At 45.0% G+C, this 24285-nt stretch overlaps 1 protein-coding gene across 2 annotated transcripts in view; it reads left to right on the top strand.

Annotated features, from left to right (window-relative positions):
- The window catches only part of AMMECR1L (AMMECR1 like), a 54573-nt gene that overhangs the window by 13459 nt on the left and 16829 nt on the right, over positions 1 to 24285 (top strand). Inside the window, exons 1-2 of one of the 2 annotated variants that reach the window (XM_040348858.1) lie at positions 11853 to 11945; positions 22929 to 23258. In XM_040348858.1, coding sequence (XP_040204792.1) covers positions 22942 to 23258 — 317 coding nt within the window. In that variant the 5' untranslated portion in view covers positions 11853 to 11945; positions 22929 to 22941. Of the gene's footprint in view, positions 1 to 11852; positions 11946 to 22928; positions 23259 to 24285 lie in introns of those variants that run through there. The other variant, XM_040348859.1, reaches the window with a different exon arrangement.

Here is a 24285-nt window from a genome sequence, read left to right as displayed (position 1 = left end):
CTGGGGGGCCCGGCGCGTCCCCGAGATGCCGATGCGCGTGCCTGGCGGTCGCGATGTCCGCCAGGTACCCGCGATCGGTAATGACAGAGCAGGGACGTGGAGCTCTGTGTGTAAACACAGAGCTCCACGTCCTGTCAGGGGAGAGAGGAGACCGATCTGTGTCCCTTGTACATAGGGACATAGATCGGTCACCTCCCCCAGTCACCCCCCCTCCACACACAGTGAGAACACAATACAGGCACACATTTAACCCCTTCCTCACCCCCTAGTGTTAACCCCTTGAATGCCAGTCACATTAATACAGTAATTAGTGCATATTTATCGCACTGATCGCTGTATAAATGTGAATGGCGCCAAAAATGTGTCAAAAGTGTCCGATGTGTCCGCCATAATGTCGCAGTCCCAATAAAAAAAATTGCAGATCGCCGCCATTACTAGTAAAAAATAAAATAAAAAATAATAATAATAATAATTCTGTCCCATATTTTGTAAGCGCTTATTGCGATTTTTTTTTTTTTTTTTTTTACCATATGTAGAAGAATACGTATCGTCCTAAACTGAGAAAAAAAAATTGGGCTATTTATTATAGCAACAAGTAAAAAATATTGTTTTTTTTTTCAAAATTGTTGCTTTTTTTTGTTTATAGCGCAAAAAATAAAAACCGCAGAGGTGATCAAATACCACCAAAAGAAAGCTCTATTTGTGGGGAAAAAAGGACGTCAATTTTGTTTGGGAGCCACGTCGCACGACCGCGCAATAGTCAGTTAAAGCGACGCAGTGCCGGAAGCTGAAATTTCACCTGGGCAGGAGGGGGGTATATGTGCCCAGTAAGCAAGTGGTTAAGCTAGTGCATTGTTGGTTCACCTACCTTTTCCTTTGATTTCCCTTTTTAAATGTTTATTTTTTGTCTGAATTTCTCACTTCCTGACTAACCCCCAGCCAGAACGGCTTGGATGATGGGGGCAAGCTTACTGAGGAGAAACAGAAAGTGAGAAATTCAAAGAAAAAAAACATTTAGAAGGTAAATTGAAGGAAAAGGTAAGTGAACCAACAATGCACTAGCTTAAAGGAACCTATTTAGAAAATAAAAAAACAAACCTTTACAACCCCTTTAACATAATAGAACAAATGATTTTTGTGTAATTAGTATAATATTTGTACAAAAAAAACAAGACCACACATGTTCGGAAACAAAAGGATACATTGCAGTACAATACATCACATTGCATTGCTTCTGAAGTTGTATTCTGTCCTAACTTTAGTAATTCATTGGTTTTCGATATGAGACTAGCATGCAAAACAAAACAGACAATCATTCATCCTATATTCTCGTCATGTGTACCAGGCTTTACTTTTTGTCCGCATATGCAGTTGCATCTATTCATTGTGGTGTGTTGAGGAATTAGGGGGATTGCTTAGTGCCTTGTCATACATTAGGAGCCCATCAGAAATAAAGGGATTGGTCTGTGAAATGCATGTACTGAATGCATGTACACGCGCTGCCAGCAGACATGAACTGCATGTACTGCCAACACACATGTACTACACGTACTGCAAACACACACGTACAACCAACACACACAAACTACAGGTACTGCCAACACACATGTATTACATGTACTGCCAACATACACGTACTGCCAACATACAGTACAGACCAAAAGTTTGGACACACCTTCTCATTCAAAGAGATTTCGTTATTTTCATGACTATGAAAATTGTAGATTCACACTGAAGGCATCAAAACTATGAATTAACAAATGTGGAATTATACATAACAAAAAAGTGTGAAACAACTGAAAATATATTTCATATTCTAGGTTCTTCAAAGTAGCCACCTTTTGCAGCAGACACATCTCTAGAACTGGTAAGAGGAGACTGTGTGAATCAGGCCTTCATGGTAGAATATCTGCTAGGAAACCACTGCTAAAGAAAGGCAACAAGCAGAAGAGACTTGTTTGGGCTAAAGAACACAAGGAATGGACATTAGACCAGTGGAAATCTGTGCTTTGGTCTGATGAGTCCAAACTTGAGATCTTTGGTTCCAACCCCCGTGTCTTTGTGCGACGCAGAAAAGGTGAACGGATGGACTCTACATGCCTGGTTCCCAACGTGAATCATGGAGGAGGAGGTGTGATGGTGTGGGGGTGCTTTGCTGGTGACACTGTTGGGGATTTAATCAAAATTGAAGGCTTACTGAACCAGCATGGCTACCACAGCATCTTGCAGCGGCATGCTATTCCATCCGGTTTGCGTTTAGTTGGACCATCATTTATTTTTCAACAGGACAATGACCCCAAACACACCTCCAGGCTGTGTAAGGGCTATTTGACAAAGAAGGAGAGTGATGGGGTGCTGCGTCAGGTGACTACCTCTTGAAGCTCATCAAGAGAATGCCAAGAGTGTGCAAAGCAGTAATCAAAGCAAAAGGTGGCGACTTTGAAGAACCTAGAATATGAAATATATTTTCAGTTGTTACACACTTTTTTGTTATGTATAATTCCACATGTGTTAATTCATAGTTTTGATGCCTTCAGTGTGAATCTACAATTGTCATAGTCATGAAAATAAAGAAAACTCTTTGAATGAGAAGGTGTGTCCAAACTTTTGGTCTGTACTGTATATATATTTGCAAAATTGTTGGTCTACTTTTGTTCATAGCACAAAATATAAAAACTGCAGAGGTGACCAAATACCATCAAAAGAAAGCTCTATTTGCGAGAAAAAAAGGACATACATTTTATTTGGGTACAGTGTCGCATGACCGTGCAATTGTCAGTCAAAGAAACGCAGTGCCGTAGCACAAAAAATGGCCTGGTCAGGAAGGGGGGTAAATCTTCCAGAGGCCAAATGGTTAATGAATTTTAATGCACAAAACGTCTAAAAGTAAAAATCTGAGATGATGTTACTCTGAGTAAATAGATACCTAACATGTCCTTACGTGGAATTCCATTAAAAACGCCAAACTACGGTACCTAAAAATCTCCGTAGACAACACCAGGTTACCAGTTTGGAGTTACATGGGAGGTCTGGTGCTAGAATCATTGCTCTTGCGCTGATAATCACCTCGATACTTCACGTTTGGTGCGATTACCGTTTACATATGAGTGTGAGACCTACATGCGTGAGGAGTGCTTTGAGTTTTTTTATTCTATTATTTTATTTACATTTTACAGTGTACCTTTCATTTGTTTTTGTTTGGATCAACTTTGTTGCTGTCACAGGTGATGAATAACATCCCTTGTGATATCATGGTCCATGACAGGTCCTTTTATTTTAGAGAAATCTGGGGTCTATTAGAGCCCAAATCTCTCCTCTGGACTCCAAAGCTTCTGATCAAACTGAGATCGGTTTGATCAGATGCTTTCACATGCTGATAACGGCTTGTTTACTTGAAACCGAAACTGGAAGTGACAAAATCATCATCGCTTCCGGTTTCTTTTTTTTTTTTTTTTTTTTTTTTTTTTTTTTTTTTTTTTTTTTTATTCTCTTTTATTTCCACTTCAGACTCTACCTCATAGAGTGCGGATATATGCTCATGTTCTACGTACCAGCCCATTGCATCTCTATTTTGGTTTTGCATCATTAGTGTCGCTTTTCTTTATAAGGGTTTCTCTTTTTTTTTTTTTTTTTTTTTTTTTTTTTTTTTTAATTAATATATTATTTATTTATTTATTTGTTTCCTTTTTGTTTTGTTTTTTTTTTTTTTTTTTTACATATGCTATTATAACATGCGCATATACAATAAACCCATATGAAACCCGTATATACCTCCTCTTGCGAAAGAGCAGATAAAAATACCCAAAGGTTGACCATTTCAAATTTTTACCCCCCCTTACCTCTACCCCTCCCCCCCCCCCTCCCCTGTCTCACCTTGGACAATTTCTTCAGACCTGTAGATCTTTCTAATATTCTTCTAGGAGAGCGTTTAAAATTCTTCCCTTAGCTTTTCTGCGTAGCTCCAAGTTTTCTTGAAGATCCTCCAGTTTTCCCATTTTGTGCTTGATAAAATATTATTGCCCTCTAAACCCTCTTTCAGTTCTTCCATTTTGTATGTTTCTTCGACTGCGTCGATCCATTCCCAAATCAGAGGGGGGTCTGGATCTTGCCACCTTCTAGGGATTAATCTCTTGGCGGCGTTCAGGAGGTGCGGTATCAGTGATTCCCTGTACCTTTTAATACCTTCTTCTCCCCCATGAAATAAAACAACCCATGGGTCCATCTTTATCTTTTTCTTTGTGATCTCCTCAACGCATCCCAATATTTTTTCCCAGTACTCTTTTATCTTAGGGCATCCCCACCAAAGGTGTGCCATATTTCCTAGTGTGCTACACCCCCTCCAGCAGTTCCCTGTCTGCCCCTCTTTAAATTGTTTTAATTTATCCGGTGTCATATACCAACCGGCAAAGCATTTAAAGCACATTTCCGCCGTGCGGCTATCCACCGCGGAGGAGTGGGTCAGAATCAACATTCTCTCTATTGTAGTCCTATCCCACTTTGTGCCCAATTCCCTTTCCCATTTTTCAATGAATGGGGGTATACCCGGCTCCTCCATCTTCATTAAGATCCTATAGAGTTTTGAAACAATACCTTTGGATCTTTCCGTGGTACAGATTTTTTCCAAGTCTGACAGCTGGTCTCCTGACCTCAACGGGTGTGGGAGACCTTGGATAAAATGATTAAGCTGCTGATACCTCCACTCATTGATTTCCATTAAATTTTTATTAAGATTTAACTCCTGCAGTGTTCTAATGTGACCCTCACTCATTATGTCTCTTAATTGTGCCGTATCTTTTTTAATCCAATGCCCCCCCACTTGTGTCTTACCCGGTGCAAAAAAATCGTTGTTTTTCAGTGCTATGAGAGGTGAGTTATATTCTTTCTCAATTTTTTTATATACTATATCCCATGTTTTCAGTGCCTTTTTTGTTATCTCGTGTAGGTTTATATCCAGTGTCCTAAATTTGGGGGGGTTCCAAATTATCTTATCTAGCCTAGCCTGTGATAATTCATTTTCTAAACTTACCCATCTTTTTTCTTTATTGAGTCTGGCCCACTCCACCACCCTTGTCAAAATAACCGCATCGTAGTATCTCTTAACGTCCGGAACGGCGAGTCCTCCCTTTTTTTTTGGTTGCATTAATGTTTGAGAAGATATCCTGTGTTTCTTGTTCTTCCATATAAAGTTCATAATTAATTTATTAAGGGCTGAGAGTAGAGTTCTCGGGAGGGCTATGGGGATCATCTGGAATTTATATAGGACCTTTGGCATGATGACCATTTTGCAATAGTTGATTCGTCCTATCCATGATATTGCTCTATTTTCCACCCTTTTTGTCTCTTTCTTAATTTCGTTTAGCAATGGGATAAAATTTATCTCGTACATTTTTTTAATTGATTTGGCTAACATAATCCCAAGGTATTTAAGTTCACTGACCCAGTCGAAACGATGTTTTTTTTTCAGGGATTTTTCTTCTATCTTACTAACATTTATGCTCATGATCTTCGTTTTGGTAATATTTAATTTAAAATTTGAAATTTCTCCGTATTCATAGCAAAGGCTTAATAGGTTTGGAATTGATGTTTTGGGTTCAGTTAAATAGAAGAGGACGTCGTCTGCAAACGCTGCAAGTTTATGTTCCTCCTCCCCTATTTTGATCCCTTTTATTTTTTGGCTATTACGGATCTTGGCTAGCAGAGGTTCCATTGACAACACAAACAGCAGTGGTGACAATGGACACCCCTGCCGTGTTCCATTTTTCATTTGGAATGTTTGCGAGAAGCTGCCGTTTATTTTAATTTTGGCCATAGGGGACTGATATAGGGCAGCCACCCAATTCATCATCCCCCGGCCAAACCCCATTTCCTTTAAAGTAGAGAGCATGAGTCCCCAGTCAACCCTGTCGAACGCTTTTTCTGCGTCTATTGACATGAGTAGACCTGGGGACCCCATTGTCCTCATTTTCCTGATAATCAAAAGTGTTCTGACGCCATTGTCTCTCCCCTCTCGCCCCTGGATGAACCCCGTCTGGTCTGGATGCACCGATTTATTCATTTCCTGCTTAACTCTCCCGGCCAAAATCTTTGCGAACAGTTTTATATCCGTGTTTAGCAAGGATATTGGCCGGTACCCCGAGCATCCTTTCAGGTCTTTGCCTTCCTTCGGGATGACCATGCTAATGTGATAATTGCTTCTGAGGCCTCCTTACTTAATTTGTACCCCTTCCCAAGGCCGTTGAAGTACTTACATAACCTTGGTAGTAGTATCTCTTTACATTTTTTGTAGTACATTACTGTAAAGCCATCTGGGCCTGGGCTTTTACCTGAGGCTGAGTTTGTTAATGCTAACTTAATTTCATTCTCCGTGATTGGCCTGTCCATCCCCTCTGCGTCGAATTGACTAATTTTTGGGAGTCTTGCTTCTTTTAAAAAGGTTGTGATCTTATTTTCTTTCTCTCCTATCTGCCAAATTTTTTGTTCAACTGAGTATAATTTTTCATAGTATAGTCTAAATGTTTTGGCGATTTCTTTTGTTGTATGGGCAACCTCTCCTTTATCATTTTTGATTTTGTCAATGTAATTCCTTGATTTTTTTTTTTTCACCAACCGAGCCAGATGTTTGCTTGTTTTATTTCCCCACCTATACCTTTCCCCTGCTATTAAGTTGAATTCTTTTCTTGTATCCTGGTCCATGAGATCTTTAAGTTTATTTCGTTTGTTAACAAGGGTTAGGTATACATCTCGTTGCTTACTATCTTTTTTGTGTATTTGTTCTAGGCTGAAAATCTCGTCCATTAATTTTACTTTTTTGCTAATCGCTTCCTTTTTTCTCCTTGCTCCTTCGGAGATCAGGACCCCTCTTATTACTGCCTTATGGGCATCCCATAGGGTAGCTGCCGAGATTTCCTCCGTTTCATTGATCTTAAAATATTCTTCTAGTTCTTTTTTGACCCTTGTTACGCTTCTCTCCTCAATCAGTAGTTCCTCATTTAATCTCCAGCTTTGGTTGGGCCTTTGATTGCCCGAAATTTTTATAGAAATACTAATGGGCGCGTGGTCAGAGATCGTCATGGGCTCTATTCTCGTCTCGACCACACCCTCCAGCATTCTATGATCAATGAAGATGTGGTCGATCCGAGAGTAGCTACCATGCACCTGGGAGTAAAAAGTATAATCACGTTGACTAGGATTGAAAATCCTCCATGTATCTACTAGCTGACTTCTGTGTAAGCTAGCTTTAGCCTTTCTTAATTGTGTGTCCTGAGTTTCTAATGTCCGGTGTGATTTATCCACTTTCGGATCCATACAGAAGTTTAAGTCTCCTCCTAGTATTATCTTTCCCCTACTGAAATCTTTTAATTTCCCCAAAATTCCCACAATGTATTTCATTGGGGAGGTGTTAGGTGCATATACGTTTACAAGGGTATAGTCTTCCTCCTCAAGTTTTCCTCTCAAAAAGAGGAATCTCCCTTCTGGGTCAGTTAGTCTCTCTGTAAGCACAAACCTTGTACCCTTGGCTACCCCAATTGCGACCCCTCTAGCCCTCTTGGAGATGGTATCTCCATAATACCAAGTGGGAAAGTCTGGCGAGTGCATCCTAACGTTTGATCCTATTGTCAGATGGGTCTCTTGTAGGAATGCGATATCTGCCTTATAATATTTTAGTTCCTTCAACACCTTATGTCTCTTGTATGGGCTATTTAGTCCCTTAACATTGTATGATAGGCATTTAATTACTGGCATCCTCGTTTTTTTGTTTTTTATTCCTCGATCTAGATCTACATTTTTCCTTTCTATGGTTCACGCTCACATCTAATTGTCCAGGTGAGACAGGGCATCTCCCCCCCCCCTCCATCCCTCCCCCCCCTTCCCCCCTCCCCCCTCCCTCCCTCCGGCCCATCCCCTCCCCCCCTCCCTCCCTCCGGCCCATCCCCTCCAACCCATCCCTCCCTCCTTCCCATCCCCTCCCCCCTCCCTCCCCCCCCCTATTTGGCCTATTAAAGGCCTCTGAACCATCTTCCATGTCTTGGTCCAGATTGCTCTGGGTGGGGGTCTGAGATTGCCTCCCCCCCCTCCCGGTTTTTCACCCGGAAGGGGGGGGGGGGGGGGAAACAACATCAGTTCCTCTCACTGTGTCTCAGGAAGCAGATTCCGCCAGTCGCATTCTTACAGGACTCCCTGATTGGACGTGAGAACTTGGTAAATGTGGTGGCGGCCTGGCGGGAGTGGGGGGGGGGAGCCTATTCCACCATCTGTAAAAGTGATCCAGCCACTCTACTGCTGCTCGGATCACTTTTACATTGTAGGGAATCACCGGCTTATAAATGGCCTGAGGAGAGAAAGTGGTTAACAATGGACTTCACCAAACGAATACCACATTCACTTTTATGCCCTGTACACACGATCGGTTTGTCTGATGAAAACGGACTGATTTCATCGGACGAACCGATCGTGTGTGGGCCCCATCCATTTTTTCCAATCGGTGAAAAAAAATATAACCTGTTTTAAAATTTTCTGATGGTTAAAAAACGGATAGAAAAAAACGATCGTCTGTGGGGAAATCCATCGGTCAAAAATCCACGCATGCTCAGAATCAAATCTACGCATGCTTGGAAGCATTGAACTTCATTTTTCTCTGCACGTCTTTGTGTTTTACGTCATTGCGTTGGATGTGATCGTTTTTTTAACTGATGGTGTGTAGGCAAGACTGATGAAAGACAGCTTCATCGGATATCTGATGAAAAAATCCATCGGTCCGTTTACCTACTCTTGGAGTAGGTTCGCTCTGGTCTTCTAAGCCTGGTTTAATCTAGAGAAAGGTCCCCTTCCTTTCCTTTACCTACTCTTGGAGTAGGTTCACTCTGGTCTTCTAGAGAAAGGTCCCCTTCCTTTCCTTTACCTACTCTTGGAGTAGGTTCACTCTGGTCTTCTAGAGAAAGGTCCCCTTCCTTTCCTTTACCTACTCTTGGAGTAGGTTCACTCTGGTCTTCTAGAGAAAGGTCCCCTTCCTTTCCTTTACCTACTCTTGGTGTAGGTTCTCTCTGTACTTCTAAGCCTGGTTCAGTCTAGAGAAAGGTCCCCTTCCTTTCCTTTACTCTTGGACTAGGTTCGCTCTGTACTTTTAAGCCTGGTTCAATCTAGAGAAAGGTCCCCTTCCTTTCCTTTACCTACTCTTGGAGTAGGTTCACTCTGGTCTTCTAGAGAAAGGTCCCCTTCCTTTCCTTTACCTACTCTTGGAGTAGGTTCGCTCTGGTCTTCTAAGCCTGGTTCAATCTAGAGAAAGGTCCCCTTCCTTTCCTTTACCTACTCTTGGAGTAGGTTCTCTCTGTACTTCTAAGCCTGGTTCAATCTAGAGAAGGGTCCCCTTCCTTTCTCTTACCTACTCTTGAGTAGGTTCTCTCTGTACTTCTAAGCCTGGTTCAATCTAGAGAAAGGTCCCCTTCCTTTCCTTTACCTACTCTTGGAGTAGGTTCACTCTGGTCTTCTAGAGAAAGGTCCCCTTCCTTTCCTTTACCTACTCTTGGAGTAGGTTTGCTCTGGTCTTCTAAGCCTGGTTCCTTTGCTTCTCACACGGTCAGTAGAAAAGTCAGCTAAACCCTCAGGCAAACCTTCATTAGCATTTAGGTGCCCTAAAACTTGACTAATTTGGGGGACGTTTAGTAATTCTAGTGAGCTCTTGGGTAGTTTTCCCTTTAAGCATTTAGATGCAGAGAATGCCTTCTCAGGATTACAGACTGAACCTTCGCAATCAGCACTCTCTTCAGCTCCTCACATTCCTATGCCTATAGCAGACCTACCTTTGTCCTATTGGGGGTCTCCTGGATCTAAAAACTTCTTGTTCCAGCTCCTGTGCCAGCCTAGCCTTAGGAGCTGTCCTAGGTCCTAGATCTCACTCTGTACTTTTCAGGACTTGTAGGTTCTACAGGCTCCAGTCTTCCTTCTACCAGGACAATTATAGATTCCATTGTCCGATACTGGTTCTAATGCCGCGTACACACGACCAGTTTTTCCGTTGGAATAAACTCTGACATGTTTTTCTGACGGAATTCGGAATTCGTTTTTCTGACGGACGGAAGTTGTCTTGCATACATAAAGACACATCAAATTCCGACAGTCAAAAACACAGTGACGTACAACACTACGATGAGCCTAGAAAAATGAAGTTCAATGCTTCCGAGCATGCGTCGAATTGTTTCTGAGCATGCGTATTTTTTTCTTTGTCGGAATTCCATACAGACATTTACGATAGAATTTTTGTTTTCTTCGGAAAAAAAGAGAACATGTTCTCTTTCTAAGTCCGTCTGAATTTCCGATGGGGCATACACACGGTCGGAATATCCAATGAAAAAATTCTGTCTGACTTTTTCCATCGGAAATTCCGACTGTGTGTACGTGGCATTACAAGCGAGCTCACCTTGTTGACAAAGTTTCAGGCTGTGAGTTTTTTCCCTGTAGGGAAATTGTTATTTGTTCCACCATTCTGGTTGGATCAGGTTCAGCAGCTTTGTGCTGTGGTCTATGGTTTGGTGTTCTCCTTCCTCACTAGTTATTTTTGGTCCCTATCCTTCTTCTCCAACCTTGCCACTTTGCCATCACCAGTCGGAGAGGTTCATCCTCATCCACTGTCAGATTCAGGTGTTGGTCTTTCAGGTGGCTCTTGAGCTGCAGGCAGTCCCCAGTTTTTGTTTATGTTGGGACTGTTGCCCACCCCTTAATTAGACTGCTTTTGGATGTCCCAACAGGTGATGATCCTCAATTAATTAGAAAGAAAATAGAATTCCATTGAGGGAAACAAGGCCAAACCCCCTGGTGTTTATGAACATGTTCTTGGTAATGCTTGCTACAAAAGTGAAGGCGTGCTGGTTGACACGTCACAATACCGATAATGTAACCAGCTCATGTGTGCTCTTTGATATGATTTTTACTTTTAAAGCGGTGGTAAACCACTGGGTGTATACTAACACATTATGTTAACCACTTCAGCCCCGGACCATTTTGCTGGTCAATGGACTGGGCCACTTTTTGCGATTTGGCACTGCGCCGCTTTAACTGACAATTGCGCGGTCGTGCGACGTGGCTCCCAAACAAAATTGGCGTACTTTTTTTCCCCACAAATAGAGCTTTCTTTTGGTGGTATTTGATCACCTCTGCGTTTTTTATTTATATATAGTTTACACACACAGCTCCCCGGTTCACGCTCTGTAACGAGCGATCACGGGTGCCCGGCGTGATCGCGCCGGCCTTGCACGCGCGGCACCAGGGGCGAGCAGGGGGCGCGCCCCTAGTGGCTGAAATGCAAAATCACTTAATATTATGTGATTTTGCGCAGCCGAGCCGACCTGCCGCCGTGAAACTGCGGCGGCTGGTCGGCAAGCGGTTAAACTTACCTAAAAATGAAGCCCTTCCAGCGCCGGGCTGTCACTGCTGCAGGCACTCCCATCTTCACCCGATATTTCTTCTGGGTTCACAAACTCCGGCTGTGTGACTGGCCAGAGCCACGATGATGTCACTCGCATGCGGTAGCCCACATTTATGGCACAGGACTCTGAAGGAACGGCCACCCGATGCGCCAATTACACCACTGGCTGCATGTACAATAAATATCCCCTAAACATAGCATATTATAGGCTTACCGATAGGTAAAATTCAGAGATGGGAGTTTACTCCCACTTTAATGTATGCTTTTTATTCCACTGTTAATTGGTCTGGCTACAAAGCATCCACCCCATGTGCTCTGTACATTTGGCCAGCTATGGCAAGTTGAGTGGTAGTAGGTTAAGTAGCTAGACCAATATCTACCCAAATGTTGAGTATAATGGATGAGAATCATTGCTAAAATGAATTATGTACTGTACACTTTTTCAGGCTTGGCAGCTGGAAGGCGCTTGGCAGAGGTTGGCAGTTCCTAAATGAACATAATCTTAAGTCGGTACAAGTCAGCAAAGGTAGCTCCCACATTCCTGTCCTAACAGGTTCTCTATTTCTAGTAGCTTATAGAAAAGTTCTTTCTACATCTACAAATATACAGTATGTGCAAACCACACCACTACCATGGTGTCTCTGCAAAGTGTAGTTCCTACTCTAACAACACTGGGACTAGTAAGGGGTTAAAGGCTAGTTGCTTGCTTCAAAACATGGCTTCGGACAGGCTTTGTTAAAGCTCTCTGAGTGCTAGTTAAAGCCCCTGTCACTAAATAAAATGGTTTGCTTACAGTCCTGTTTACACCTGCTTTTGCTTGGTGCTTCCATGAGGCTTCGGTGGGGCTTTGATGAGGCTTCGGTGGGGCTTTGATGAGGCTTCGGTGGGGCTTGTATGAGACTTCAGTGGGGCTTCGATGAGACTTCAGCGGGGCTTCAAGCGAGCTTTGCCATTCTATGGACTTCTATGGAGGCTTTGAAGACGCTTTTAAGCACCACTAAAGCTACATTGGGTATCATTTCTCTTATCGTCCATGGACGGACACAGCTCCTTAAATCTTGACAAGTGGGTTATGTTCCCTGTTTACAGGAGAGGACTAGGCAGAAACATGTTAAATAGTTAAATACATGTTACATTAACAGAGTTGAACAGCCCCGCCCAGGGGGCGGTCCCTCCAGACATAACCCTCCTCACTGCAGCTTGCAGCCTCAGTTTCGTTCTGCCTAGCAAAGGAGAAGGACGTATGGCTCCCTTTGGGCCCAGCGCCCTGAGGAGAAATTTTATTTTATTTTACTTTACTTTTTCTTGAAGAATCTTCTTTCAACTGTTGGCTGAGAGACAGGCTGGATATTATAGATCCTTGTAGTCTACTCAGTCCGACCAGCAAGCGTGGGCACACCTTTGCATAGAGGCTTGGTCTGCCACGCCATACCTCATGACTCCTGAGGTGGCCGGTGAGCTTTGCTCCGAGGTCCACATATGACTGAGCTGTGGTGTTGCCTCAATCACAGTGGACCGGGCCGACAGCTACCTCCATTGCGGTTGTAGGTCTGTCAGGAATGCGTCAGCGAGTCCTCGCTCGGACGGGTAAGTACAGTCCCTCCTGCTTCGGTGGGTTGGTACAGCTGGGCATTCCTGGGGTTCGGGGGTCCCTTCCCCTTACTTCCCTGCTCCTTTCCCTTGCTGCATTGCTAACATTGCCGCTGTCAGGGGGGAGGGGGCCTTCCTGAGGGGACTGTTATCTGGCCTGTGTTTTTTCTTTTTTTGTATTGGGCTTTCCTGTGGTAAAAAGCCCTGTGATGAGCACAGATGTTTATGATTATACTTCAGCAGACGCTGACTGATTGGTGACACCTGTAATGGTTTTGCTTTTTATGCTGTATCTGTGTCTTATCCTTAAATAAAACAGCCCTATGAGGCTTTTCCTGTTTAAACACAGGTCCCTGCAAAAGTTACCTCACGGTTCTTTTCCTCACAGGCAGCGCTGTGCAGTCTCCTCCTGAGGGAGTCCCCTGGTTACCCCTGGTCAGCGCAGCAAGTGGGTGAGAGGCCCTGAATAGGGCTCTAGGAGCCTTTGTCTATTTGTATGGACAGGTGTGCATATTATAATACACACTATATGTAAATATTGGAGTCAGTATCTGGGTCCTTCCCCACATGCTGGTGGTGGCAGCAGGTGTTAGCACCTGTGATTCCCACAGAGTTTTTATTGTTAGTCCTGGACACAGTTTGTGCCAGGGTGGGGGTGGACTGCGGGCGGGTGGTAAAAGAGTGCCCCCTTCCCCCGCTATCCCCTGGGGAATGCTCTGTTATGGAGCCATGGACTAGGTACCTAGTTAAAAAAAAAAGGCAGAATAAGGCATTTATGGGTGCGCTTTTTACTGCTGCAAGGGACTCTCCTAAGCTGCATAGTGCAGCTGGGTTTCCGCTGAGGGCTCGGTCTTTTTTGGATCACACAAATCAGACCGCTGTATAGGTTTTTTCCTTCTGTGCCCTTCTTTGATAATTTCTGAGATGCGGAATGAGAAAAGCCACTGAGGGCTTTTGTAGTCCCTCACCGCCGGGCGGGAACCCCTACTTGTATGGATCTGACTGATAGAAGATCCGAAGTACTGACCCGTTCCATGTTTACCATGCTGGGGTCTGGCTTGCGGCCTATTGTGGCCACTACACTGGGGTCTCAGTGGTCGCTGGCGCTATTTTTTGGGAGATTTTTCAATTACATTGAAAACTCCCATTGGCGCCCATTTTGTCGTAGCCACGCTATGGCGCAGCTTACATTGTGCTGGCCTTTTTCCTGTGGCCGCGTTCTGAACGCTCGGCGGCCATCTTGGAGTAGTCCTGACCCCTAGTGCTGTATACAACTCACAGAGTGAGCATTTTGCACCAGACAGTGGAGGAGCACCGACTCTCTCCTGAGGTTATTAGCCTAGCGGACCAGCTGGTCCAGGGCCTCATATAGGTCTGTGATGCTTCATTGAATGCTGCGCCCTTGTTATCCAGGGCGTCTGTTTCAGAATGGTTTTATGCACACGGTGGTGTAGTGCTTAACTCCATTACTTGGCAGCAAAAGAGTCATTGGTTCGAATCTGCACACTGACGCCAATCTGCACACTGACGCCAATCTGCCTGGAGCTTGCATTGTCGCTCCCTGTGTCTGTGGGGGTTTCCTCCGGGTACTCCGGTTTCCTCCAAAGACATGTGTGCATACACCTACATAATATACATACACACTATGTGTGTGTATTATTTAGGGGCAACCCTCCCAGGGCGTCAAAGGCCCAGCTGGGGGACTAATCTGTCCCTGGGTGCATAAGCCGATCACGCCGGCACCCAAATCCTGCCAATGTATATAGCCTTCCCTCCCTGTCTCTAGGTGGGAGGGGCGGCTTGCAGGTTCACAATTCAGTGAAACCTCCCTGCTCTCCGACTAGTGGGTCTGCGAGGTGGTCTCTTCGGAGTACTAGATAGGGTTTCCTCCTATCCACAGAACAAAGTTCTGTCCTTGTGTCTTCCCCTCCCGGCACGTCGGTCTGCCTTGGGCAGTGTGGGATTTGCTAAGCTGCAAGGTAATTTTACCTTTCCTGCAGGACGAGAGTAGCTGCGCTTCATCCGGGGGATGTCCTGACGTCCTCAGACATCAGGGACGCATACATGCATGTCCCGTTTTGCACATGTCACAGTGTTTTTTTCTGTGCTTCGTGATGAGAGAAGGGTCTCTGTCAGCCTGTGGCCCTCCCTTTTGATCTGGCGTCAGCACCATGGGTTTTCAGCTAGGAGCTCGCACTTATTTGAATTTTGTTGGGACAGCGAGGCTTTGCCTCATTGGCTACTTTGACGACTTTCTTCTGAGAGCAGCTTCTGTCTCCGACCTAGTGGATGGGTTATTCCCATTCAGACCCTCCGAAGATTCGGGTGGATGTTAAACGTTTAGGCCAGAAAGTGTAGCTCAGTGGCAGCAAGCCTGCCCTACATGTGTGCGACCCAGGGTTCAAATTATGGGCATGCTAGGTTCCGACTCAGCGTTGGAGTATCTAGTGTTGATCCAGACTCCTCAGTGGCAAAGGTCCTTCTTCCCCTGGAGAAATTGCAGACTCTTCAGTCTGCGGAGAAGGTATTGGCATCACGCAATCGGTCTTCTCTCCGGGCGCCTGCTGGTTCAGGGTCTGTGGGTAGCCTCCTTCAAGGTGGTACTGTATGCCCAGTTCCACACCCTGGTTTTCCAGTGGAACTACTGTCCAGGTGGTAAAAATCTCTTGTCTCTGAAATCATTAGATTCCTGTGCGCCACCTAGTCAGAGTCTCTCTGAGTTGGTGACAGAGATTCCCGACTCTTCGGTCCGGGAAGTTGTTCCTTCCTTCCAGTGGTCGGTGTTTACGACGAATGCCAGCTCACGGGTTGTGAACCTGGAGGTTCACAAAACTGGGGGGTCCAGTCGGCCCTGAGTCGCTGGACTTGCGGGACCTATGACCACACCTCCTTGAATGTGTCTGGTCTCGGTAGCTACCCAGGGTCGGGCCTGGCTAGTGCCTGGTGGAAGACCGCCTGGGAATACCAGGTGCTGTCTACTGTTCATTGTCCTACTATTTTAGGCGATCAGGCTATGCTTCTCCTTGTGGTCGACCAATCTGGTTTCAGCCGGACAACGCCACGGCCGTGGCTTCAGTCTACCATCAGGTATGCCGGCAGGCAGACTACTGGAGTCGCCAGATGCTGGACCAGGGCGACTGGTCTTTGTGCTTGGGGTGTTTCGGCTCCCTTGCAGGAGGTGAACCTCACATGGCATGGATCTCCTGGCAGCTTGTCTCCGCCGCAAGGGTGTCAGTTAGTGGCCAGGTCTAGTGATCTTGTACAGACGCGTCAGTCGCGCTGGTGGCCCTGTGTTGTCTGTATCGGTGATTTTTTGCCATTCCTCCATGGTAGTTGCTTCCTCGGCCGCTCCACAGAGTGGATGCTGAGGAGATCCCGATGATTCTAATCGCTCCAGATTAATCTCGGCGTCCTTGGTACGCTGATATCGGGCGCCTGGTAGCGGAGGCACCCTGGCGATTGCCAGGGCAGGAGGTTCCTGTCTCAAGGTCCCATACTTCCTCCTGTTGTACAGTCACTGACTTGCTTAACATGGTTATTGGAAGCCAGACTTTAGGTGACCAGGGTCTGTCTGACTCGGTCATCTCAACAGGGCACCGTAGTCTTCTTCCGGAGGATCTACCGTCGCACCTCTCTTGGTGCGAAGGGATGGAGTGACGTCCACGGGCGTACTTTCAATGTCCAGGGTCCTGCTGTTTTTAAAGCTTGGATTGGATCTAAAAATTGCTTAAAGCACCGTTTGGGGGCAGATTTCAGCCTTGGCTGTGTTCTTTTAGTGGCCTTTTTGCGGCCCGTTCCCTGGTGGGTCCCCTTTTTTTGTGTGCAAGGGGTTTGTCATATACTTTCCCCTCTTGGCCCATCTCTTCCCCCATGAGTTTTGACTCTGGTGCTCTCGGTTCTTCAGGAACCTTCCTTTTGGAAACATCAGAGAGATTTTCTCTTGACACTATCTCAGAAGGTGGCCCCTTTAGTGGCCTTTACCTCTGTTAGAGGGGTTTCTGAGTTGGCGGTCTTGTCTTGCAAGCCGCCATGCTTGATCCCCCATAAGGATTAGGTGATGGTGCGCCCGCGACCTTCCCTTCTTCCGAAGGAGGTTTCGGCCTTTCATACTTTAGGCGTGGTACGCGCTTTGCGGGTATACCAGCCTACTACGGCTCCATTTCGGAGCTTCTGACTCTCTTTTGTGTCGGTGTCTGGTCCACAAAAGGGCCTGGCGGTCTCGTCGACCACCATTTCTCGGTGGATCGGGCAGGCCGTCATACAGGCCTATGCTCCTAAGGGCGGGCCCCCCTTTCCGGTCACGGCACTTTCGACCAGGGCAATTGGTGCTTCCTGGGTTTTTTTTTTTTTTTTTTTTTTTTTTTTTTTTTTTTCCGACATCATGCGTCGGTCTCACAGGTGTGCGAGGCGGCGATTTGCTCGTCCGTTCACGCTTTTTCCAGAACTTACATGGTTGCTGTGAGTGCATCTTATGATGTTTTTTTCAGCCGCTAGTTTTTGCCGGCGGCTGTTTAAAGTTGCACCTCCTCCGTTGAGGAGCTCTGCTTGTTTTGGGGTGAAGTTAAAATTGTTTTTACTGATATATTTCCCACCCCTCGTTTTTTGACACTGCTTGGGGACGTCCCACTTGTCAAGATTTAAGGAGCTGTGTCCGTCCATGGACGATAAGAGAAAATAGGATTTTTTGTACTCACCGTAAAATCCTTTTCTCTGAAGTCCATGGACGGACACAGCTCCCACCCCTCCTTTTTAGGTTTGTACTGCTTGTTACGAACTGAGGCTGCAAGCTGCAGTGAGGAGGGTTATGTCTGGAGGGACCGCCCCCTGGGCGGGGCTGTTCAACTCTGTTAATGTAACATGTATTTAACTATTTAACATGTTTCTGCCTAGTCCTCTCCTGTAAACAGGGAACATAACCCACTTGTCAAGATTTAAGGAGCTGTGTCCGTCCATGGACTTCAGAGAAAAGGATTTTACGGTGAGTACAAAAAATCCTATTTTTTGAAGCCAAAGAAAAAGCAAGGTGTAAGCTAATCATTTTATTTAGTGACAGGAGCTTTGAGTAGCGTTCAGAGAGCTTTAACAAAGCCTGTTTTGAAGCAAGTGTAAACTAGCCGTTAAAGTGGTTGTAAACCCGCATATACAATTTTTTTATTTTTATTACACCTGCAAGGCAAAAAAGGCGCGCGGGAGATTTCATTCCGGCAAGGGTCGGCGGCGGCCGGCCCTTCAGCCGAGGATCCCCCCTGCGCATGCGCCGCTGCACGGTTTAGGAGATATTCTTTATACCCACAGGTAAGCCTTATTATAGGCTTACCTGTAGGTAAAAGTCAAACAGTGGGGTTTACAACCACTTTAAGCCAAAGCAAATGTAAATGAGTCCTTATTGCATCAGCTGTGTGCACTAACTAGAATTGTTTCATAAATAGGAATTTGTTTATAGTAAAACAAAGTGTACTGCTGACCTTTCCATGTTCCTCTTTGGTCCATTAACCACTTCCCGCCCGGCCTATAGCCGATTTACGTCCGGGAAGTGGTTGTGAAATCCTGACAGGACGTCCTGCAGGATTTCAGCGCGGCGATCGGTGATGCGGGGTGTCAGTCTGACACCCTGTATCTCCGATCTCGGTAAAGAGCCTCCGGCGGAGACTCTTTACCACGTGATCGGCTGTGTCCAACCACGGCTGATCATGATGTAAACAGGAAGAGCCGTTGATGGCTCTTCCTCACTCGCGTCTGACAGACGCGAGTAAAGGAGAGCCTATCGGCGGCTCTCCTGACAGGGGGGGTTCGCGCTGATTGTTTATCAGCGCAGCCCCCCCTCGGATCACCAAAAAAAAAAAAAAAAGTCTAAAAAAAAAAAAAAAAAACAGCATTAAAAAAAGATGCCAATCAGTGCCCACAAATGGGCACTGACTGGCAACCTGGATAAATCAGTGTTGCCCCACAGTGTCCATCAGTGCCACCCCAGTGTCCATCAGTGCCACCCCACAGTGTCCATCCATGCCCAGTGCCCACCTATCAGTGCCCATCTGTGCCACCCATAAGTATCCATCAGTGCCACCCATAAGTGCCGCCCATGAGTGCCCAGTGCCGCCCATGAGTGCCCATCAGTGCCGCCTATGTGTGCCCATCAGTGCCGCCTATGTGTGCCCATCGGTGCCGCCTATGTGTGCCCATCGGTGCCGCCTATGTGTGCCCATCGGTGCCGCCTATGTGTGCCCATCAGTGCCGCCTATGAGTGCCCATCAGTGCCGCATACCAGCGCTGCCAATCAGTGCCACCTCATCTGTGCCCGTCAGTACTACCTCATCGATGTCATCTCATCGGGGCCCATTAGTGCCGCCATATCAGTGCCCGTAATTGAAAGAGAAAAACGTATTTACAAAAAAATTAACAGAAAAAAATTAAAATGTAAATTTTTTTCAAAATTTTCAGTCTTTTTTTAGTTGTTGCGCAAAAGAAAGCTCTATTTGTGGGGAAAAAAGGACGCCAATTTTGTTTGGGTACAGTGTAGCATGACCGCGCAATTGCCATTCAAAGTGCGACAGTGCTGAAAGCTGAAAATTGGCTTGGGCGGGAAGGTGCGTAAGTGCCTGGTATGGAAGTGGTTAAATAAGCTTTCTTTAATGGAAGGAATCTACTTGACTCAATTATATCACAAATTCCAAAATCATGGGGTTCAATCTTCATTTTAAAATAGTGGACAGAATCATGTAAATTCTTAATTTATGCTCCTTGACCAACTGTACATCCAGTAGCTTTATGATACAGACATGGACACACAAAGTGCGCCCAGCAGTGATCACCAACCCCTGGTTGCTGGAAAGAAATTCCCTCTGTCTTTGGCGGCCTTACAGCTAGCCGATAGAAACACTCTCATTTATGAGCTCCCAAAGCTTTTTGCAAAGCTAAAACATACAGGAACCCAGTTGTTTTATTGCTGTCTGCACATTAGGTGCAGCTTGCCCTGAATCTACTGTAATTGTTTTTAATAGCATTGCTATAGATTAAATTGCATCCTGTAGTGTCCAGGAAATTATTTTAAAGATCTGTTGTCTCTAGCTTCTGGGTATTCTATTGCATTATGTCTATTCACAAATTGTATGCTAAATGTCAAGTTTGCATTTTAAAATAATCCCAGATAATACCTCTACTAAGTTCATGCCATTTTGGTATTCAATATGCAGCATATATAACATAAATCTGCCTCTAGAGTGCTGACAGCAAACATAGATGGGTGGTTCCCAAACTCTTTGCCACATATTTGCAGACCTGTTGACCCTCGAGCCTCACCTAAAAACTAAAATATCTCTAAACCAACTTTTAATTAAATATCTGCAATTTCATGGCACTTACAAGCATTGCTGAATTTAAAGATATAAAATAAAGATGTAAAGTACATGAAATGTAACATACAGAGAATTGCCGTGATAGAGAACCAGTCATATTTAGAGACTGCCTTGGTAAAAAAAAAAGAAAAAGCAGCCATATTTAGAGACTGTCCTGCAGACTGTCCTGCGGGGAGCCAGTTATATTTAGAGAAAGCCCTGGTAGAGAGCCAATCATGTTTTGAGGCCACTTTAGTAGCGAGCCAGTCATATTTGGAAACCACCCTATTGGTGAGCCAGTCATATTTAGAGACTCTGCCCTGGTAGAGAACTAGCTAAATTTAGAGATTACCCTGGTGGGAAGCCAGTCACATTTTGAGATGGCCCTGGTACAGAGCCACTCATATTAAGGCACCTGCTCTTGTAGAGAGCCAGTCAGTGGCGGCCCATCCATTAGGGGCGCAGGGGCGCCGCCCCCCCTAATCCATGCACCCGGCCCCTAAACTTCACGCAGGGCACCAGACGCATGGATTCCAATTGTTTTTTTTTTTTAAGCACATGATTAGAGCCCAAGGCTCTAATTGGCTTTAAAAAAGGGTGGCTCGGGACACAGAGCACTGGGATGTTCGCGGCAAATTCGAAAAAGCCGCGGGAACACCCTGTAAAAGTCTATAGGAAAAATCTAAAGTGCTAATTTTCAAGGATTATATGCAAGTTATTGTCATAAAAAGTGTTTGGGGACACCTGAGTGTCTCCGAGCGTCACCAGCACCCCCCACATTTCTGGCCACATACAGTATGCATCCACTAGCAGTGGTTGTGGAACGAATCAGCTGAGTTTCCATTAGGGTTGTCATGATACTGATAACTTACAGCGTATTTTCCGTATCCTGAAAGAATTTGCACCGTAAGTTACGGCGGTATAGTGTAACTGTGTCTGCGTAAGGGCGCGCAATTCAAATGGATGAGATGGGGGCGTGTTTTATGTTAATACGTCTTGACCCAACGTAAATGACGTTTTTTTTAACGGCGCATGCGCCATGCGTGGGGGTATCCCAGTGCGCATGCTCCAAATTAACCCGCAACAAGCCAATGCTTTAAAAGTGAACGTAATTCTACGCAAAGCCATATTCGCGAACAACTTACGCAAACGACGTAAAATTTTCAAAATTAGACGCGGCAACGACGTCCATACTTCACTTTGAGTACGCCACATATAGCAGGGGTAACTTTACGCCAGAAAAAGCCTTACGGAAACGACGTAAAAAAATGCACCGGCCGGATGTACGTTTGTGGATTGGCGTATCTAGCTAATTTGCATACTCAATGCGGAAATCGACGGAAGCGCCACCTAGCGGCCAGCGTAAATATGCAACTTAGATCCGACGGCGTACTAAGATGTACGCCAGTCGGATCTAGCCCAGCTTCAGGCGTATCTTGTTTTGTGGATACAAAACAAAGATACGCCAGAGCAACCTAGCAGTTACGCGGCGTATCAATAGATACGCCGTCGTAACTTCTTCGTGGATCTGGCCCTGTGTGTGTAAGTGTCCTGGTTGGTTATTCAGCTTTTAACATTAATGGCCCTGAAGTGTGTATGTTGGTGTCTGTGTTATAGACCGTAGAGTGTAAGCTCTTTTGGGAAATTAAAAAGTTTCATGATATTGTATGGATATATATAAATATAGGAAATGATTGTACATAAAGTAGTGCAAGGAGCAAAGCGCAATGTGTAGTGTTCTTAGCAAACAAAGGGCATAAATCATGTATTAGACTTGGGTAAAGTAAATTCTTATTGATTACTTCACTTTGCACTGTGTGGATTGTTCCTTGCAATGCTTGAAGAACAATCCAAATAATTCTCATTAAAGTAGATCTAAGCTCAATAATTAAAATGTCATAAAAGCATTATATGTTAATGGGAATTCAATAGTCATTTTGAATGTTTTCAAATCTGCAGCTGCGATTAATACAATACCCGATGATCTTGTCATGAAGATCCTTGTTAGGGCACTTCCTCTCAGGTGACAATGCTCTGTCTTGGCCCCTCAAGTGCTAGTCACCCTGTCATGTAAATTTTCAACAGGGACTATAAGCCGCCATATTGACACAAATTGTGCAGGCGTGTTTAGCTGTTACCATCCAGAAACCTCACTTTGGAGGGATTTTCTCTCACTCCCTGTTTTGTCTATGGGACAGGAAGTGAAGGGAAATCTCCCCAATGGGACACAGATGGCAAAAATCTGCCTGAGGTTATAATCTTCCTTTATTCCATTACAAAAATCGGAAAAAAAAAGTTATGCCTTTTCTATTTTAATAGAATTTGGTTTTCTTTTTATGGGGATAAGGATTGGAGTGTACCATGCCTCGTATTACTGTTCACTGTGAGCGTCATGTATATACGTGTTTGATAGAAGAACAGTTCTTGTAGCCCACAACCACCAGATTTCCACATTTCTCTAGAACCATAAAGGGGAAATCTGTTTGCTGAGGGTGAAAACTGTCTCTTTTTTACGCTTTTATACGTGTAGCCCATTATTGATGGATTCCGGTATGTATATTGATGTATTGTTTTGGTGTTATGGACAGGGTGTGTCACAGCATGGGGAAGAGACGCTGTGTATCGACTGCAGAGAACAAGCCATCTTCAGGCTGCTGCGGAGTGAAGAAACCCAAACTGTGCCCTTCTCCAGCAGGCAGTGCCCAGCAGCCCCCAGCTCCTCATAACTGCCAGCCCCCTGAGGACAAGACGGTGGGCCCAGGTGCCCTCACCCCACTCTCCCGTCCCAACGGGACCACAAGCACCAGGGAGCAGTTGGTGGTGTCAGCTGAAATGGGCTGCTACTGCTTTGATGTTCTGTATTGTCACCTACATGGCTTCCCACAGCCTCGTCTGCCACGTTTCACTAATGACCCCTAGTAAGTCTATCTATAGCTTCTATCACCAGTGGCCTCTAATACAAACACTGTAGCCATCACTTTTTTTATTTGTTTGCCATACTGTATACTTCTATGTGTTGACAATATGAACAATACAGAATTGGCTTCTGGTTGGAAAAGGTAAACGCACACCAATGACATGACTCAAGAGTTATGCTGACCATACATTATACAATTTTCCTTTAGAATTACCAAAACCATATAATATGAGGTCAAGGTGAACATAAAGGAAATTGAATAAGAAAATTGTATAATGAATGGCCAGATTAAGGGTGGAAATGGAAAGAGTTGGTCGCAGGAGAATTCCTATCCATAAACTCTAGGGGCCGGATTCAGATACATTGGCGGATCGGAGGGCCTATAGAGTAGCCGTGACCTGTCATCCACCCGCTACGCTCATTGTGGCCCCTGACTGGTTACCAAGTCACTTAAAGGAACACTAAAGGTTCGTTTTTTATTAGATCAATTGATTGCTGTAAGCTAGAGCATACAGGAACTACTTTTTGAAATCGCAGATGCGGCGTCGCACTGATTAGGACAGTGCCATTGCCGACAATTGCCACCGATTTGAGATGCGATTTGACATGTCAAATCGCATCTCAAATTGTTCCAAATCGTACCCGTTCAGACCGTTGTCCTCTGGTTAACCTATCGTGTGTACGAGGCTTAAGTCTTTAGAAAAGTGTCTTTTAGTTATGTGAATCCTTGTTGCATTTGCTGGAAAACTCAGGATGCAGCATAACACTGTTGGGATGTAATACCTGTGGGACGGAGTACCCCGCTCACCATCCTTGGACAGTTGCGCAATCCACTGATGTCTTTGTGGATGCTCTTATTCTGGGATGCTTCAGGTCTCCTGTGGAGTCACAGTTATGGTGTTGTCTAGAAGATCCAGCAAGGTACTGAACAGGTTTTCAGAGTTTCTGGCCAGTTAGTCTAGTCAGTGAGACACTATATATAATACACTTTTATTTATACAGGTATGCAGGTATAATACATTAACCTG

This window comes from Rana temporaria, chromosome 4 (genome assembly GCF_905171775.1).
Source record: "Rana temporaria chromosome 4, aRanTem1.1, whole genome shotgun sequence".
Lineage (NCBI taxonomy): Eukaryota > Metazoa > Chordata > Amphibia > Anura > Ranidae > Rana > Rana temporaria.
The sequence above is the reverse complement of the archived record's forward strand: the minus strand, read 5'-3'. Positions and strand labels throughout refer to the sequence as shown.